Here is an 18,060-nt window from a genome sequence, read left to right on the forward strand (position 1 = left end):
GTGTAAGTTCCCTTCTGCTCTAGGGAAACTTTTAGCCAGTGCTTGTGCTGATGCATTTTTTTTTAGGGTATCCTAAAACAAGAGTACATGGTAAACTCAGTAAAACCAGTCTCTTGATTATTTTTTTTTTTACAATGCCAGCATAAAACAAAAATCTATAACTTGCTTGTATTTGGCCATTAATGTTCTTAAAAGAATTTTAAAATTTTATTTCTGTCATTTAAAAGATAAAAGAAACCAGGTACTATTGCTAATAATTAAAAATATTATTAATTTGAATCAGAAATTAATTCAGATTAATTGCTGAGAATTGCAGCATTTTTTTCATTCTGTTTTTTTTTTTTTCTTAATTTGGTATTGCAGTACTAAACTGGTATTAGGTGTAGGGAACCAGAATATGGCAATGTGGTCAATGAGAGTCTTTACCATTAAGCCCTGTTTTTTATTGTTCTTTAAGTGATGACTGCAGATGGTTAACTCAGCAGGCTGAAGGTTATAGGTGTATAAATAGTACACAATCACACCTCAACTCCTTGCATCAGCGTGTCATCAGAACATAAGCTGGTGTAAAACTAGCCTTTTCTTAATAGGATGCTGAGCTTCTGTTTGAAAGAGGAGGAAAAATAAATTTAAAAAACCACCAAAACCCCAAATCAAACCAAACTGCTAGGATTGCTTGTTCACTCTGTGCCTCCTTGCTTTGGTAGGAGCCAATGAGGCATCTTCTCTCCCTCTGTGCAACTTCATCTGGGATAGGCAAAGTGAAGAGGAGGAAGAATGGAGACAACATTTCATTCCTTTCCTTCACTGACCTTCATTTTCTCATCTAAACAGAAAATTCAGCAGCAGCCTGATTACATGCCCTGCCCTGTTGGGACTCAAAAGGCCAGGCAGCCTTCCACTGGCAGAGCCCAGGGAGTGAACTTCACATCCTCAATTTGTGGATAAGGCCAAGGCTGCCTTTGCTTGCCTTTGTCAGGGTAGTGACTTCTTAGGGACTCTTTTGCCATTCCCTGTGTACCAAGATGAAGAAAAAAATCAGCATTTTGTAGGTTTTTATTATTCCAGGGCTGACAGTGTACTGCTTTGATTTCAGTAAAACAATTAACAATTTAGTTCGTGTTATTGACGGTGTTGCAAACACTGAATTAGAATTTCTTGATTAAAAAAAAAAAATTCCTTAAGTATATAAATAAAACCTGCTACAGATATATAGAAAAAGGACAGAAAGCCTGATTTTCCAGATTTGTGATATATACACAGAACTGGATGATGATGTACATTCATATTGCTATATTTGAACTACTGTGCATCATTGATTTTTTTCCGCTGGGCAATCCTGGGATAAAATAAAGTGCAGCTCTGACTTCATTACTTGTTTTTAATCAAGAGTTCTTAATTGCACAGGCTTTATTCCTAATAGCATCAACTAGTGTCTTCTAATTAAAAATTATAAATAAATTTATACCTAAGTAACATGATAAATGCACAGCTTTAATTCTTTAAGCTTTTTAATAAACTCAGTAAATTCTAGTGATAACACAGGCAAAACAAAGAGAATACTTTGAAAAGAATGTCAGAAAGAAATTAGGGTAATGCGGCAATTTCCTTTAAAGGAGAAAAAAACAAGTGTAGTCTTAAGTAGCTAGAAGGTAAATGAGGCCTAAATACATAAAAGGGAAAGGAGGAAGGAAAAGAATGTAATTCTGAAGCATACATTGTAGTCTTGTAGGAGGGCAGTTAATGACCTCTGTTGGGATAGACTGGTAGAACTTGTACCCCAGCACTTTGCTCTCAGTGCCTGCACACACAGCAAAGCTGAAGAATGCACTCCTCAAAGCTGTTGAAAATCATATCAATTTCCAGTAAAACAGAAAATACAAATAGTTTCCATCACCAAAATCTCTTTATATTCATAATTTCTTTCCTGAGTGACAACCTAATGTTGTAGTGTCAGGAAGTTAATGGATTAATGTTGAAGTTAATGGTGAGAACAACACTTTTGGAAATAACCTTGTAATGAATCTTCCCATTTATCTTATTATAAAACAGGGTTTCAAATCTTTTAGAGGGTCAATTTTATTCACATGGATCTGGGCAAAAATATCTTATTTTCAAAGTAAAGTTTACAGACCAATAATTTACAATGCAGACAAAATATTATGGTAACTTTTCTATATAAAGCAGTGGACAGTCAGTATTCTATGATGCTTTGGATGAGAATAAAAAATACCTGCATGCCTGTGTAATTTTAAACAAAGAGAAAGGTAGGGTAAAATAGAGATAGACCTATATGTAGAATAGATACTTACTATATAAGATCTACAAAACTGAAATTATAATTACTGTAGAATTTATTTACTATTTAGTATTTTGTATATATACTACTATATTTATGTAAATAGGAACATTTATATATTTATTTTATATCATTCTGACAGGAAAGGAACTCAACTGGCAAACTGTTTCCAAAACAGCCAGCTGCCTGTATCTTCCTCAAAGAAATAGTAGTGTTTTCCACAAAATTATCATCCCTCCTGTGCAGCTCTCCTTACTTAGCATAGAGAATTTTCTTTAAAAAATTGTCTAGACAGCTTCATCTTAGGTGAGCTTAACCATAACATGTTCAGGTGGCTTTCAGGATTAGGGGTTTGTAGGCTCCTCCTAATGTGTGATTGGTAGAAAGAGAATCCCTTGTTCAAACCAGATAAACAAGATGCTGTCAGCTTCTGGGACTGTCTGCTACTCAATAACAGAGTGATCTGCCCTCTCATGAAGGAATAGCACAGGAAATGGGAGAAGTACCTGTTTTCAGTTTTAAATTATGGAGAGAACCTAGAGGTGCTCAAGTAGCGTTTTAACAGATAAGAGTTTGGGGAAAATAATCAAACCCCCCCAATCTCCTTTTGGATTCTATTCAAAGAGCAAGTGCATTTTAGTCTGAGTCTTAATCAAAATCAGTTTACAGACCTTCTGAGATTAAAACCTAAATGCATTAATTATTTAACATTTATTTATTTTTACTTAGTATTTAGACTCTTTCACTAGGGATTGCATCTAAGTTCAGCTCTATGTGAAGAATTCCTTATCTGAGTCAAAACAAGATTTCAAAAGGAATACTGCTTCGGGAGAATGAAGGGGGAAAAACTATTTTTTCCTTCACAGGCATTTCCCTATTTGTATATTAAAGCACAACAATAAAGACAGTTGAGTCTTACTGTTTGTTGTCAATAGCTTCAAATGTTTATAATGCAACTTTCTCTTTACAAATTCAAACTGTTTTTCATTTTGTATTGTCCATTTTATTGCCTAGTCGGAGTCTGTTTAGTACAAAAGTACAAGTAGGCAATCAATTAACTTTGCTCTTTCATTTTGTTGTTACACATTATGGATTAAATATGCAGCTTCAGTGCATTTATATGGAAATTTGCTCTGAGAGAAAGACTAACAGGAAAGATGCATGGGAGCTGGCTGCTGGCTGAGTGACTGCTCTGGATTTCCTGGCTTGCTTCTGCAGTGAGGCAGCTGGCCTAGGTGGAGAGGAGAAAGAAAGAAAGGAGAGGAAAGTGGAGAGGAAAGGGGGAAATAAAAAATGACCAAAATTTTAAAAGCTTTTTAATATTAACCATAAATTAGTATTATAAAGATGTGGATAGGTTTACCAGTAGTATTTTGCTATATTGCAGATTTAGTGCTGTTCCAGTAGATGGCACTAATTACATAAACAATTCGCTAAAATGAACTAAATTTAAAAAAAATATAACCTGAAAGCACAGGTATTAATTGCCCAACCCAGTATTATTTCACAGTATAAAAAAGAAAATTACTCAGAATATATGATTTCACTATATTCTTTATCTCAGTATTCAATGTCACAAATAATCATAGTTTCCATAATGCATAATAATGCATCCATCTATTTGTGTGTCAGAAAAGATTAGTCAACATTATAATCAGTGGTTATCAATTTGAGCTGTCATGTCTTTTCTAGCATTTAGAAGTTGGTTGCTTGGTCCTCTCACAGTTTAGAAGTAGTCCTGTGATCTTCTGACTAAAATTTAGAACATATAGAAAAACTGATTTTTATTCCCAGTAAATCTGTGGAAGTGGTTTGGTTTTTGGGGTTCTTTTTCCTTCTTTTTATACAGACGGTATAAAAATACATATTCAGCTCCTTTTCTAATAACCATACAATGTATGTGATCATTTTATGTTGCTCTGAGGATTATTCTTTGTTTATTTCTTTCTTTCTCTTTTCACTTCAGCAATTTTCAAAAGAACTACGACAATGGCAAATAAATGTAGATGTGGCAAACGACCTGGCTCTGAAGCTGCTCCGTGATTATTCAGCAGATGACACCAGAAAGGTTCAGCTGATGACAGACAGTGTTAATGCTTCCTGGGCTGCCATTAATAAAAGGTAGGATATAAATTCTGCTGTTTGATTTGTTGTTACTCTCCATTAACATTCATTGTCCATCTGTGGTTGGAGATTACAGAAGATGCAACTTTTGCAAATGACATGACTGTAGTGGTCACAATTCTTCTGTACAATTTTTTGGAAATATGTCCTTAGAATAGCATTTAATTATAGCAAATAAAATTTAGCTTCCTGCCAATTTTCCTCTGCTATAAAGAGTTGCCAACAAACTTAAGCTGATAGATTGTATTTCAAGTATTTAACATTGTTTCATATATCTGTACTATCTCCCCATCACAACCACCATAGTGATTCTGACTCATAAACCAAATCTGAAAATGACAGACATAGCCTATTGAAGCAGGTTCAAAGTAGAAATGTTATCCTGTATCTTTGAAGGAGATCTCTACTCAAGAAAGTTTTTATTAAATCCTTGACCACATTCTTGATTACATGTCACAGCCTTTCAGTGTTTGGTTTAGATGCCAATTCCTTACTAAAAGCATTGTTTTTTTGGAACTTGCTAACAAATTGTGAATCATTCAATATGCAATCTACAAGATTATAACATATTGCAATAAAAATTGGTTTCTTCATATTAGTGAAAGAGTTTTAAATCATTGCACATAAGATTAGATATGTAAAAATTATATGAAAGTTGTTTTAATCAGTATCTTGGATTAAGCTTTATAGTTTATAATGGAAACCATAAATGAATTAGATTTTAACATGTTTTTAATTAAAGTCTACGAACAAGGCCAGAGAAGTCAGTTTAACTAAATATGCAGTGAATTCAGTAGATCCTCTTGCATCATTGTGGTTACCTAAATCACTGATGACTACAGAAGTTTAATGTCACTTTTTGTTTAGTTTGTCATTTGTATGAATGAGCCACTTTAGCAGCATTTTTTTGAAGCAAACTTAAAACTCATTTAAGACCCTGTTTAAATGAGAAGGGACACTCTTGTTGAAGAAAGGCACACAACAATTTGAAAGCTTTTTATTTTTAACTAAACTGAGATTTTAGTATAAACATTCCATTTTTACCTGCTTGCATTTCTCCTGTTACAGTAATAGCCATTTTAGCTTTATTAGGAGTAGCTGTATTTTTACAAAATGATGTTTTGCTCACCATGGCCTGAGAAGGAGTTTGGGCAGTTCGGAATCTATTGCTGGATGAGAAAGGCTGGGAGCCTAATGCTCAAAACCATCCCCCAGGAGTGGATAAAATCAGCAGCTCGAAAGGATTTGACATGAGAACCAAAGCTCTTTTGTCACTATTTAGAACCACAACCCTCTCTTGGTGAGAATTCCAGGATATGTTTGCAGCTGCTGTGGCTGCTCTGTATTAATTGTAGCTAAGGGGGCATTTCTAAACCTGTTAATGCCTCAGGCACAAGCCCAGGTGTGTCTAATGTTGCCCAAAGGTGAGAATTACCATTCTTGCATGGACTCTGCCAAGTACTAGGCTGAGAGAGAGTACAAATTCTTCAAAACACATTCCTTGCAAGCTTCTATAAAATGCACAGACGTGTTAGATGAATTAATATAGTAAATATTTTATGTCTAAGAAGAGACCTGCTTAGGTGACTGAGTTGACATTTTCCTTTAAGATGTACAAAAGTATAGGAATAAATAGGAACTGTGAAATGAGTATCCTAGTTTTTGATTATGTGACGTTGTTACATTTCTAATATATTTTTAATTTGGTGTTTTGTATACAACTTTTGTAATACTTCTCATGATTTGGGAACTTGGAAAAGGAGCATTGCTGCAAACAGTAGTTGATAAGCTTCTCTAAGGGCTGGATCACATTTTTTTGGTCTTTTGTGATACATTGATAAATATGGACATACTAAATCTTTGAGTCACCATAAGACTTTTACTTGGAAGATTTTCTGTGCATGTAGATTTTGTAGGTTTCTTTGAAGCACTAGTCAGACATTTTGCTCATGCAGCAGCTCCTGAGTGAGGTCTTGAAAAAATGTCCTAGATTTCTGGGAGGATTTAAAGCCATGTAGGTGTGAGACTTAGGGACATGGTTTAGAGGTGGGTTTGGAAGCACTGGGTTAAAGATTTGACTTGATAATCTCAAATGTCTTTTCCAACCTAAATGATTCAGTGATTCTTCTGTTAAAGAGCCTTGTGGAAGGAGATAATGAAGTCCATAGGCCTTTGGATGACTTAAATACCAATTTGTTCTGGCTTTTTTGGGAGGTTTCAGTTTTGATTTTTTGCCCTCGTTCTATGCTTCAACTCTTTAGCTTTCAGGTTATTGCATAGAGAAATAAAAAAAGGGGGATGGTGTTGTGGTTTTGGGGATCTTTTGGACTGTAAGAGAATATTTACTTGGTAGAAAGAATATATGAATTTTTTTGTCATAGTCTTCAAGAAAGGCTAGTTTCCACTCAGATATGTATGCAATGATTTCAGATATATCTGTGAGTGTTATTTTCATCTAGACAATGAATAGTACTCTGATAACTTGGTCACCTCACAGTGACAGTAGAAATAGATTCCAAATTATATTCTTGACCACTTCTGCAGTATTTTACAAGCAGTTTTATCACTTCTTATGCACATCTTAAGTTCCAAGAGGAAATACTCAGCTGAAAATTTTGCTTTCTCTGTCTATATTGCTAAGTTAAATGGCCTAAATATTCTGTGAATATTTTCTTTTAAAAATTTAAAGTAAGAGTTGCTTACATTGTTTTGAGCTGGTTTTCCTTAAACCTGTCATTATATCAGAATTGTGTGTCAGTGTAAAAAAAAATGTGAAACCTGCTTTTCCATGAACCAATTTGCTAAGACAACAGGCAAGCAAGCACTGGTAAAATTCCACTTTGCCTTTTGGTAATAGTTGCCAAAGCAAGTACTTCAGTCATTAAGGCAACATCTGTTAGCTTGTGTTTTGTTTTGCTTAAGTAGATTTGCAGTTGATTGCTGTGTGCTTACCCTTTGCCTTACTGTTGTGTTTTATAACACTGAGATATAACCAGTACCTCTCTAAGCCCTTTAGGAGACAGGCTGGTGAGTGCTTGATGGTTGTTTCCCTTTTTTTGACTTGACACTTTTTAATTTTTACTTTTGTTGTTGATACTGCAAAATACACTAAAAAGCACATGAACTGATCACTTGGGCGAAAGCCAGACTGCCTTGTAGACAGGCCTCTTCTTCTTTAGAAGCACTGGCTTTCCAAGAAATAGCCATATTATTTAAACTGAAGCAAGTAAAGAGGAAGTGATCTCTATTGCTTGCATTAACAAAAATAAATCTAACAGATGAACTGAAATCATCTCAAGAGAGGGAAAAGGGCAATAATAGAAGCAACCATTAGAAATTTGCTATATAAAAAAAATGTTTGTTATGGTGTTAGGTTACTTCCTCCTTTTGTGGGCACACACATTTTATGTGAATTACTAAACAAAAATATCAACAGCTGCTTGTATTTTCCTTTCCTGTGAATCCACTAAATGTGCTAAATATCAAGCTAAAAATTTACTTAGATCGTTCTTAAATGGAGTGTTTATTATGAAAATAATTGAATAACATACTCTGAGAATTGTTTAGGATTCCAAACACCACTGTGTAATAGACATCTTCAAATATTCATGTTACCCACCAGTTCCTGTGGCCAAGCTCAGTGGAGCTCAGGCCACACAGCAGGTGTTGGGAGCTTTCACTGCTCAAGATGCTTTTTTGGCTCCTGAGACAATACAGAGGACACATCACAATCTAAACATAAAAAGTAACTTGCTTTTCCCTACTATAAGGCATGAACAGTGAAAAATCAGGTTAAGGAGAGGCAAGGAAATGTGTTTCTAAGCCTGTTTGAAAGACCTGAAGTACCAGCTCCCATGTTTTACTAAGAACGGTGTTAATTCTCTAATTTAGGCAGTTGTATAAACACCTTGATTTTGAGTGTCAGCTGGACAGTATAAAATGTAAATGGCCAAACAAACAAAGGACATAATCAGTACAAAAGTATGATGCATATCTCCTTCATATTTAAATCCATAATAAAACAGTCATTCTAAGGGTGAAAAAGGTCATAATCTAGATTTGGTCTTTCAGCAGCAAACTATTCCTAATCAGCTGTTGCTTGTTAAAAGACACAAATAGAATGTAACCTTTATCTGTACACGAATTTTGTAAGTATAATTTTGTTACCTGTACAGAAAAATCTCAATCATTCCACTGGAGACAGATTTTCTTAATATACTGTCCCTGCCCTAACACTACTTTAGGTTACTTGTGGAAGTAATCCCATTTGCTTTACAGCTGTATTGCATTCTGAGTGAGGAAGAATTGCATTTACACAGCAGCAGCAGCAGCCAGAAGTGTGAATTTTGTTGGGTTATATTGCAGATTCATAGTTGGTTCCAGTATGTAGACAGTATCTAGGAGCCATCTCTGAGAAGCTTATCTGCTCATTTAGGCTTGGACTGCTCAAGTCGAGCAGCAAAAAATTCACAGTCTCCAAGCAAATTGGTCCTTTCCCTTCCCATTCTCCTGCTGTTTTGAAGCTTGGTTTGCATTCCTAAAATCTGTATAGTACCATGAGTGTGAGCAGCTCCAAAAATTCTCTGTGCAGGCACACTTTGTGGCCATGGGAATCTTGTTTGCTTGAGAAAGCTGTTTACACATCTGTGCCTGCAGTTGCTGTCCTGGATATAGAGCTGCATTCATGGGGGGGTGAGCAAGAAATCCTTTCAAATGTGACTTTTGATGAAGATGAAAAATTTCATTTTCTGATGTAAATTTATTTTTTCCCAAAAAAATACTACGATAATTTTCATCATCCTGCTGTGGTGATTTATTGATTGGTTTTCAGTATAATTTGCCAGGCTCAAAGAAAGTAGACATGAGGAGAGACTGCTTCTTTACAACAAACATGTCACACTGAAGCTTGCTATTTACACCAGTTTAGCAATGGATTCCAATTTAAAATTGCAAAGTCTGTTGGAAAATATTGTAATTGTGGGGCAATTCTTTTGTTTTGTGAGAGATGTTGATAATACATTTATCTTTGTTGCCTGCACTATTTAAAGAAATTCTCAGTCTAGATATTTGTCAGATGGTGCCTTTGAGAACTTCTCTTAGTATGAAATCTTTAAGCACAGAAGTATTTTTACTTCCTCAGTAAAACTGGTCACACTAAACAAAAGTGAATCTCTGCAATCTAAGGTATCATAGTTGAGATTATGTCAAGTACCAAATAATTTTATATGCCAACATATTTATTCTGAAGAACTAATGTATCTCTGTTGACTATTATTTTGAATAAAACAGACAAAGGTTTCAAAAAAACCTTTAATCTGGCACGATTATGAAAAGTCTGAATTATATATGGGATCTTCATGTCTTTTTTATTAGAGAAGTGGGCGTAAGAAGCTTTTCATTTCCATGAAATTAATTTGTCAGCAAAGCACTCCACATTTCTCAAAAGTTACTCTCCAGCAAACTCTAAAGAAAATTCTGTATTTGCTGCTTGTGATGCAAAAATATTAAGCCTTTTGTGTTTAGAATATGGATGTCTTTAAAGTTACCTAAGAGTTGTTTTCTGACAAGAGATTTAAGTATTTTGTTTTCTCTGTTCCAACCTGTTATCTTTATTTTAAATCCTCAGACAAGGACTATAAGAAGAGTGGGAATGGCAAGGTTTAGATGCTTTGATTTGAATTTGTTATGTTTTTTTGTTTATATTTTACTTATATCATTTCTTAATATATCCATTTTTAAAAGCACACCTAAAAAACCATTTGGTGCAGAGGGATTATTTTATGATAATATGTAAAAGAAGTAACATATTTGAAAAACATTCTGCTAACTGCCTACAATCTCAAGCAAATATTTAGGTACAAAATATAAGATCAGTCTTACCAGCAATGACATCAGTTAACAATGATTTACTATTTTTTCTGCCTGACACCCCTCAGGATGATGACATTTCATTCCATATCAGAAAAATAAATTGTAAAAAGAAGTAAATGAAGCTGCCAGATAAAGCTCATATAATCAGGAGATCTAGAAAGTCATCTTAGCTGCTTATATTCCAGTTTTATCTTAGTTCTCTACCCAGCTGGCAGCACTTTTTTGTGCAGTGCTGATATCAGATCCAAGATGAGAACTCAATTTGTGGTAGTGAATGTTTTTGGTTTAAATTTTGAGAGTATAATCTTGGATATGCTTTAAAAATGCTGGTAGGATGCACTGAAAAGGCAATGCTACCCAGAATACTGTGTGAATCATCATTTCCACCTTTGTGAAGATATTCCTGTGATTTTTGAGAATCTTTTATGATTATAAAAAGGAAAGTGTTCTTGAGTTATTTTAGGAGAGAGTAGCCTCAGTAATACAGAATTTGACAAAAGGATCTATGGATCTTTGTGACTTCAGGGATGAGTTTCTTCAAAGTTTTAGCATGAGTCTAATGAAACTAAATTTTCCCACCACTTGAGTATATATATATAGTCCAGTACTTTTATCTCTTCCAGAAAGGCAATAGATCAGCTGGAGGTCTGCTAAGTCCTCCCACAGCCGAACAAAAATGACCTCACAGCAAAAATGTTGCTGTTTTTAAATTAAATGGCTGGGTTTTTTCTGTTCCACAAAAAATTTGCTCAGATTTCTGAACACCATGAATGCAACTCCTTGACAGCTTAGTTGTTTTGGGTTTTAAATCACAGAATATTCTGAGGTGTGGTACCCACAAAGATCATCACAGGGATGGAACCCAGAACCTTGAGTGTTACTAGCACCATGCCCCAACTGTGATCCAGTGTTAATGATTTAATTGTTCACAATTAAAAAAGAGAATAGGGCTGGTATCTTGCAGAGAGGCCATCAGTTTCCAATAGAATGAGCAAGTTACCAAGAGAAACTAAGCAGGAAATGCATTTGGAAGACAATTCCTTACTGCTCAGACACTTGCTATTTCACTTTTTTTTCCCCTCATTCTTGGCTTTTATTTTGATCATGATTAAAACAAAATTCTGTTTCTTTGTTCATAATTACTGCATGTTAAATGCTCTTTACTCCTCTCTGTTGAAAATGAGGATGGTTCTGTTGTTCAAGAGAAATTCAGCTGGACAAAATCATTAAATAGTTTATGGGACAGAATTCTAAAGGAGAGCAGTTTTGTGGCCAGACTTAAATCATAACTGAAACTTAATGTGGGCATATCAGAGAACTGCTCCATTTCAGAAATCTTCCTCTTTTGCATATGCAGGAGATGAAGGAGGAGCAAGATACTAAAGGAAGAATTAGTTTGATTTGTGAAAGAACAGAAATGTCAATTTTTGTTCACATCCCATTAGAAAATTAAGATGAATGTGTTGTTCTTTCTCTTAAAGGTGAGATTTTCTGAATTAATTAGGAAATTTTAGCTTCTGTTTAAACAAGAACAGAAGCTAATGCTGTGTGCCCTGAAAGTCTAACCTTAAATCTATTTCCTATTACTCTGTAGATAAATTAACAAACTATAGCAAACTGATTATTGCTGGCATCCAAAGCTCATAAAACAAATGAATGTCTTTTCAGTCCCCTCAATAGACTTCTTATCAGGCTTCATGTCCTTTAAAACAAACTGAATAGAAATTAATAAAGCTGATGGACTAGCAGAGTGCCAGGAAAAGGAATTTGACCTTAGTTGTCATGTTTTGTTTGCATTGTTATTATTGGGATAGCTTTTTTCTCCCTTGGTGTTTTCCCTGTATTTTTATATTTCTTCAGCTGCTGTGCGGGCAGTTTAAGATTTCCCCTCGCTGGCTTGTCAGTCATGCTTGAAACTGAGGATAATTCAGCCTGCTATTAAATGCTCAGTCTCTCTTTGGAGGTTACCACCAAACATGTCAAACTGACAACAGCAGTGCTTGCCTTTTTTGTGTGGCTGCTGTTCAGCTATGACTGAAATTTCAATCACAAGTTTTTATATAAAGTCACAAAGAAATCAATAAATAACGAGTCTCCATTATTTCTGATAAGGATCAGTGGCACAAGAGGCTGATGGTCGTGGCTCTTGCTGACCAAGGCAGAGATCTGGGGAAGTGGCAGCGCAGAGGGCAGATTGGAAAGCAGTAGAATTAGCAATGTGGTTTTCTTGCATGTCCCAAAATAGGCATGGTGAGAAATCACTGAGGAGAGGTGAGATTCCACTGGTTAATTTTGAGGATAGAGCATTTATGGTGAATCTGATGCAGGTCCATAAAATGGAAAACAATAAGTAAGCAAAGAATTTGTGAAAAGGAAAAGATTATGTTGTATGTTCATGTTGTTTGCCATCTAATATCAATTACATTTTGACCAATACCCCAAAACATATATTTCGTTACAAATTTAAGAAATGTAGAGCACTTCCTAACTACTAAGCATTACATCTCCTGCAAACTACAAAAAAATAATATTATCTTCTGCAAATGATAAGAAATAATAGCTCTTGGAACTATCACTCTAGTTGGCATTTCTGCAGGTTCTTCCTTTTGTGCAAGACACATAATCAGTTACATATCTGAGATAGATCTGCATAAGCACAAGTGCCTTGTGGCAATGCATTATATGGGTCCACTTCATGGTATCATTTTTTACCTGTTTAAAACGTGCCATGTATTTCTGAGATTCCATTGGTTTAATCGACACAGTGTATGGTAAAAGCAAAGTTTTATGAAGGGCCTAAAAGGCCAAGCTTGCAATGCCTATTTCCCTCTTTCTGAATTTTATCTTAGTAGTGTTATATATTTGCTTTTGTCCTTATATTCTTTTATTTTTCCCACTTTCTCATATATGATATTTTGGGTTTTTTTTAATTCACATCAATTTAGAGTCTAATTTAGTGTTGGGATTTTTTAAATCTAGCTTGGATGCATTTCTGGACCCCACAATATGACTTGTATATGTTAGGTTCAGTTATTTTTTGCCTTAAAACCTGAAAAACATGGTGCTGTTTCTTACCAGTAAAGGTAAACAGTTCCAAAATTTCCATGAGTTATTGGTGCTTGGAGCATGTCTGAGGTTGATGCTTCAGCTATGTTAATTGATTAGTAGCAGTGTCAGTTGATGAACCATATACTTTTACTGATTCCAAGGATGTAAGTTTCCTGTAAATTTCACAGTGAGGATTTACTCCAAGGGATGGGAGGCGGCTGCCATCTTCTCTCCCAGTGCTTGTCTTCTCTCTTTTTTTCCTGTGGAAACATCAGCAGAATACACTTGTGAAATAAGATGGCGCTAAGAAATCATAGTTCAGATCTGCCTTTGCTGACCCCCTTCCTTTTTATGCTGTGCTGATCCCTTAGAGCTGTGGGCATGTGTCACTGTTATTTCTTTTCATATTGGGGAAGATAAAATTAGAAGTATGGAATGTATTTATTAAATTTTGCTTTAGCTAAATTTGTTTTCCCATCATGTCACTGCTTTTATGTCTGCAATTTCTCTCCTTTCTGCTGGCTGGGACAAGGTACCCAGCCCAAGCTCAGGAGAGTGAGATAAAGATGGATATAAATAGTTATTCCTTTCATTTTTACTATCTTTCAGATGCTAATATGTATTGGAACCTTCTTTAAGCTGTTGGTCTTGATTTGAAATACAGAATTTCTTCAAGGTTATAGCTGGTTCAGAGCCTGACAGATTATACTGCATTTAAATATTCCTTGTAGTGTCTGTTGTTTTGAACACTTCTATTGAATCTTTCTGCTAACATATTGCTGATGATTTCTCCCATTTGGAATTATTCAAATTCTTCTGGGTTTGACTAATCTGAATAATTTTGCTGTTTTGCTCTTCATACCATTTTCCCAGTGCTTCATTACTGCACTAAATACCACCTTTTACTCCTCCCTTGGAAAAGGCTCCTAATGCTCAGGTTGAACATTATTTACATTGACCACATTATGTACTCTCAATCTCAATTTTGTATTATTCAAGAGGTTTCTGTAACAAAACTTTGTATCCTTGACTTGCTTCCCAAATAGCTGCTTGTAAAGAGGTTATGCTACACTTTATGGATTTCTGTCCGTAAGCTGAAATAAAGCTGAATCACCAGTTAAACTGGTGAAGGCATCAGTTATGTGTTCATTTCCATGACAAAAATTTGGAAAATGGTTTGAGAACAGGTAGGCATATGTTAGGGAAAAAAAATGCATCTCCTCAGATATTGGATAAATTATCTGTACTATACAAAGGATACTTGTATGGCAGTGAGTACAAAATGATAGACCTCAAGCCAAATCAAGTATCTTTTTAAAATAAACACCTGATAACTATTTCAAAAATCATTAAGAAGGAAGGGAACTTTACAAATCATGCACTATTTAAGAGAAAGATTTAGATGACTCTGCCAGAATTGCCTGTGAGCACACAAAGGTTTGGGTATATATATATATATATATATATATATATATATATATACATCCATTTTTGCCTTGTCTCTTCATAGCAGAATAGTCAGACTTCCTCACTCCCAGACTTAGAGTTTTGGTGTATTTATGTCTCTCTCCACTCTGTTAAATGGTCCAGAATTGTTGTTTGAAGGGTTATGATTTCTCCTACTAAGAATTTTTGTCTTTGAAATTCATCCAAAAAAGAATTGAGGTAGAACTATCAGAGAACATCCTGTTCCCTTTGAAGTCAGCTGAAGGTTAGCCATTCATCCTCAGTGGAGTTAGGATTTTCTCTGTAAGGCTTTTGTATCAAACACATACTGAAGTTCTGTTGAATTGAGAGTGAGTTTAATATCATCTGAATTTGCTGAACTGGGCTCTGGAAATTCACTACTTAATTATTTATTTATGTTGGTGTGATCCTGAGGAACAGAACTAGAGCTGTAGTTTCTTTCCATGTTATTGAATCTGCATAATAATAAATTATTAGTATTTCTCTATATTCTCATATACCTCTGGTTGTAGTTCCTGATGTTTTACCATCTTCCTACAGCAGACCTATTTTAATCAGATTATCTCCTTATAGTGGAGAACTTATTCTATGTTTCAGTTTTCTATTGGAGTTTGAAACTTCTTGAAGAGTAAAAAATAAATGTACAAGGTATGGAGTGGTTCTTGCAACTAATTTTTTTTTTTATTGTATAAATATAAGAGGCAATAGGAAGGCTGCTTTCTGTCCTTCTTACTCAGATGCTAACCAGTTTTTGTTACCAGCTGCTTCTGACCTGAATTTTACAGAGCTGTTTTGGTTTTTTCTTGTTAGTATTTTATGCTTCTTGAAATATATTGACAGAATACATATTTTAAAATATATAGAATCAGTCTGATCTGTCAGCATCTTTGTGTAATGTGAGTACTACTTGAGGCCCATGTTTTAGAGGGGAAAAAATAATGTGTGTTTTTATCTAAGTGTTTATTTAATGTTACTTAATATGATGCATGGTGCAATAAGAACTGTAAGTGCTGCCAGACAAGTTTTCCAGCCTGGGAATTGAGGCTTCTCTCTCTTGCATGGTAGCAAATCACTTTTTTGCTAGGCCATGGAGTTCAGCCCTCAGAGGCTGATGCTCCAAATGAAAACTACACTAACAGTTTAATCGTATCCTTTGTGAGCCCTAATTGATTTCATGTAATGCCATCAGTGCATTTCACAGTCTTATTAAATCTAGTTGTTTCTGCAGTAAGTAAAGCTAAGAAAACAAGTGCCTTTAGAATATAATTAATTCCATAATCATTTTCAATTATACTTCACTGTCTTAGAAAGCAAAGATTTTTATCTTACTAAATTAAATCTGAGTAATTAATATACTATTTATTAAATTGTATTGTCAACTGCCTCGGAATTTTGAAAGAATATGTATTGGAATGCAAGAAAAAACTTAATTCTACATATTAAAGACCATGAAGTATGAAGAAGACAAAACAATAATCTTTTTGCTTCTTTTGGTAGAATAAGAGACTAGCTTTGTCTGTTTTGTTTAAGTTTTGATTTCAGGATTTCTTCTTTTTCTGACTTGTCTCTTCAACAGGAGTAACAGAATTGTTAAATATTATCTTCCCATGTCTTTTTGGGGCATTACTTGAATTATCCAAGGATTAGACTGGAATCTGTTCTGTGGTTTCAGAGAACTGAGGGGAAGGTGTTTGCTGGGTTGTTTGTTCTGTTGGATTTTGTTTTGTATATTCTTTCCTTTTTCTTTTTCTTTTTCTTTTTCTTTTTCTTTTTCTTTTTCTTTTTCTTTTTCTTTTTCTTTTTCTTTTTCTTTTTCTTTTTCTTTTTTTTCTTTTTCTTTTTCTTTTTCTTTTTCTTTTTCTTTTTCTTTTTTTTTTTTTTTTTTTTTCTTTTTTGTCTCCTTTTTCTTTTTCTTCTCCTTTTCCTTTTCTTTTTCTTCTCCTTTTCCTTTTTCTTTTTCTTCTCCTTTTTCTTTTTCTTTTTCTTCTCCTTTTTCTTTTGTTTCTTCTTCTTTTCTTTTTTTTTTTTTTTTTTTTTTTTTTCTTTTTCCTTTTTCTTTTTCTTTTTCTTATTCTTTTTCTTTCTTTTCTTTCTTTTCTTTTTTTTTTACCTATTTAGAGGTCTAAGATACTTCCTTAAAATTTGATTGAGGGATATTTAGGAAAGCCGCTGGAGTGAATTAATCAGAATATTATTCTGTGGCTATAAATAATTTTTAATGATACCTCATATTTCTGTGATTGTTGAGTGCTGTTCAGCTTCCCTTCTCTTTAACCTGGTAACAGTTATGATTTACTCTCTGGAAAAATGATTGACTTTAATGAAAATTTATCAGGAGATTAAAAATCACAAGTAAACACAAACTGTTTTCAATAGCAAAAAAGATAACCTGTAATTGATTGTAATTACAAATGGGTCTCCTTAATTTCATTAGTGATTGTTCTGTAGTTCACCATGTAATGTGATAATCTATGGTTATGATGAACATAGAGAAGATGTACACCTATAATATGTTTTTATATATTCTTAACCTATGGCAAAGCAAGCTGCAGAAAGGAGACAAAAGTGATGTGGGCAAGAAAAGCCTGTTGGAAAACATTCCCTCTAACTCTCTCTCTTTTTTATCCCATTAAGGGGCATTTTGGGAATGTAGGATCCCATAAGTGAATAGAGTATAAGAAGAGACAGAAACTTTTTTTTAAAAGGTTGATGAGAAGTTTTCTTACAGGATAGCACAGATCCCTTTGTGCTGATGTTGTCAGGTGCTTAATTAAAAAGGGGTTGTTTAAAGGTCCTGTACAGAAGACCATTTGTGTGATTTTGTTCCCCAGGGGATCATATTTCCTTTGTTTTTAGCAACTCTTCTCAGTCTCATAAAAAATGGTGTAGAATAGATGGGGGAGTAATATCCAAGACTGATCTGAAACTTAAAGGATAAACATAGGGTTTGTTTGGTTTGTTTTTGGTTTTTTTTTTTTTCTCTTTTACTATTCAATAACAGTTGTGCTTTAAAAATAAATGTATGGGACAAAGAGTCTAAATTCAAAAATATGTCTTCAAATTTATTTAGTATCTTTAGAAACAAAGAAAGTTCAGAGGAAAATGCTGTGAGAAGGGTTGATGATTTTTGTGATTTTCATAGAAGTCCAGTTTTTAAAAAGAAAATGTGTGAGAGGTATAAGGCTAGAAACAAGCCAGCCAATGAATAGTAGCAAAAATAAATAATTTTCTGTCTCTTGCTGCATTCATTT

The 18,060-nt window shown here is 34.3% G+C and overlaps 1 protein-coding gene across 8 annotated transcripts in view; it reads left to right on the forward strand.

Annotated features, from left to right (window-relative positions):
* Positions 1-18,060, forward strand: part of DMD (dystrophin) — a 1,148,514-nt gene that overhangs the window by 882,916 nt on the left and 247,538 nt on the right. For all 8 annotated transcript variants that reach the window (XM_030961382.1, XM_030961390.1, XM_030961407.1 and 5 more), the window contains one exon: positions 4,266-4,420. In XM_030961382.1, the coding sequence (XP_030817242.1) occupies positions 4,266-4,420 (155 nt within the window). The remainder of the gene's footprint in view (positions 1-4,265; positions 4,421-18,060) is intronic.

The sequence above is a fragment of the Camarhynchus parvulus genome, chromosome 1 (genome assembly GCF_901933205.1).
Source record: "Camarhynchus parvulus chromosome 1, STF_HiC, whole genome shotgun sequence".
Taxonomy (NCBI): domain Eukaryota; kingdom Metazoa; phylum Chordata; class Aves; order Passeriformes; family Thraupidae; genus Camarhynchus; species Camarhynchus parvulus.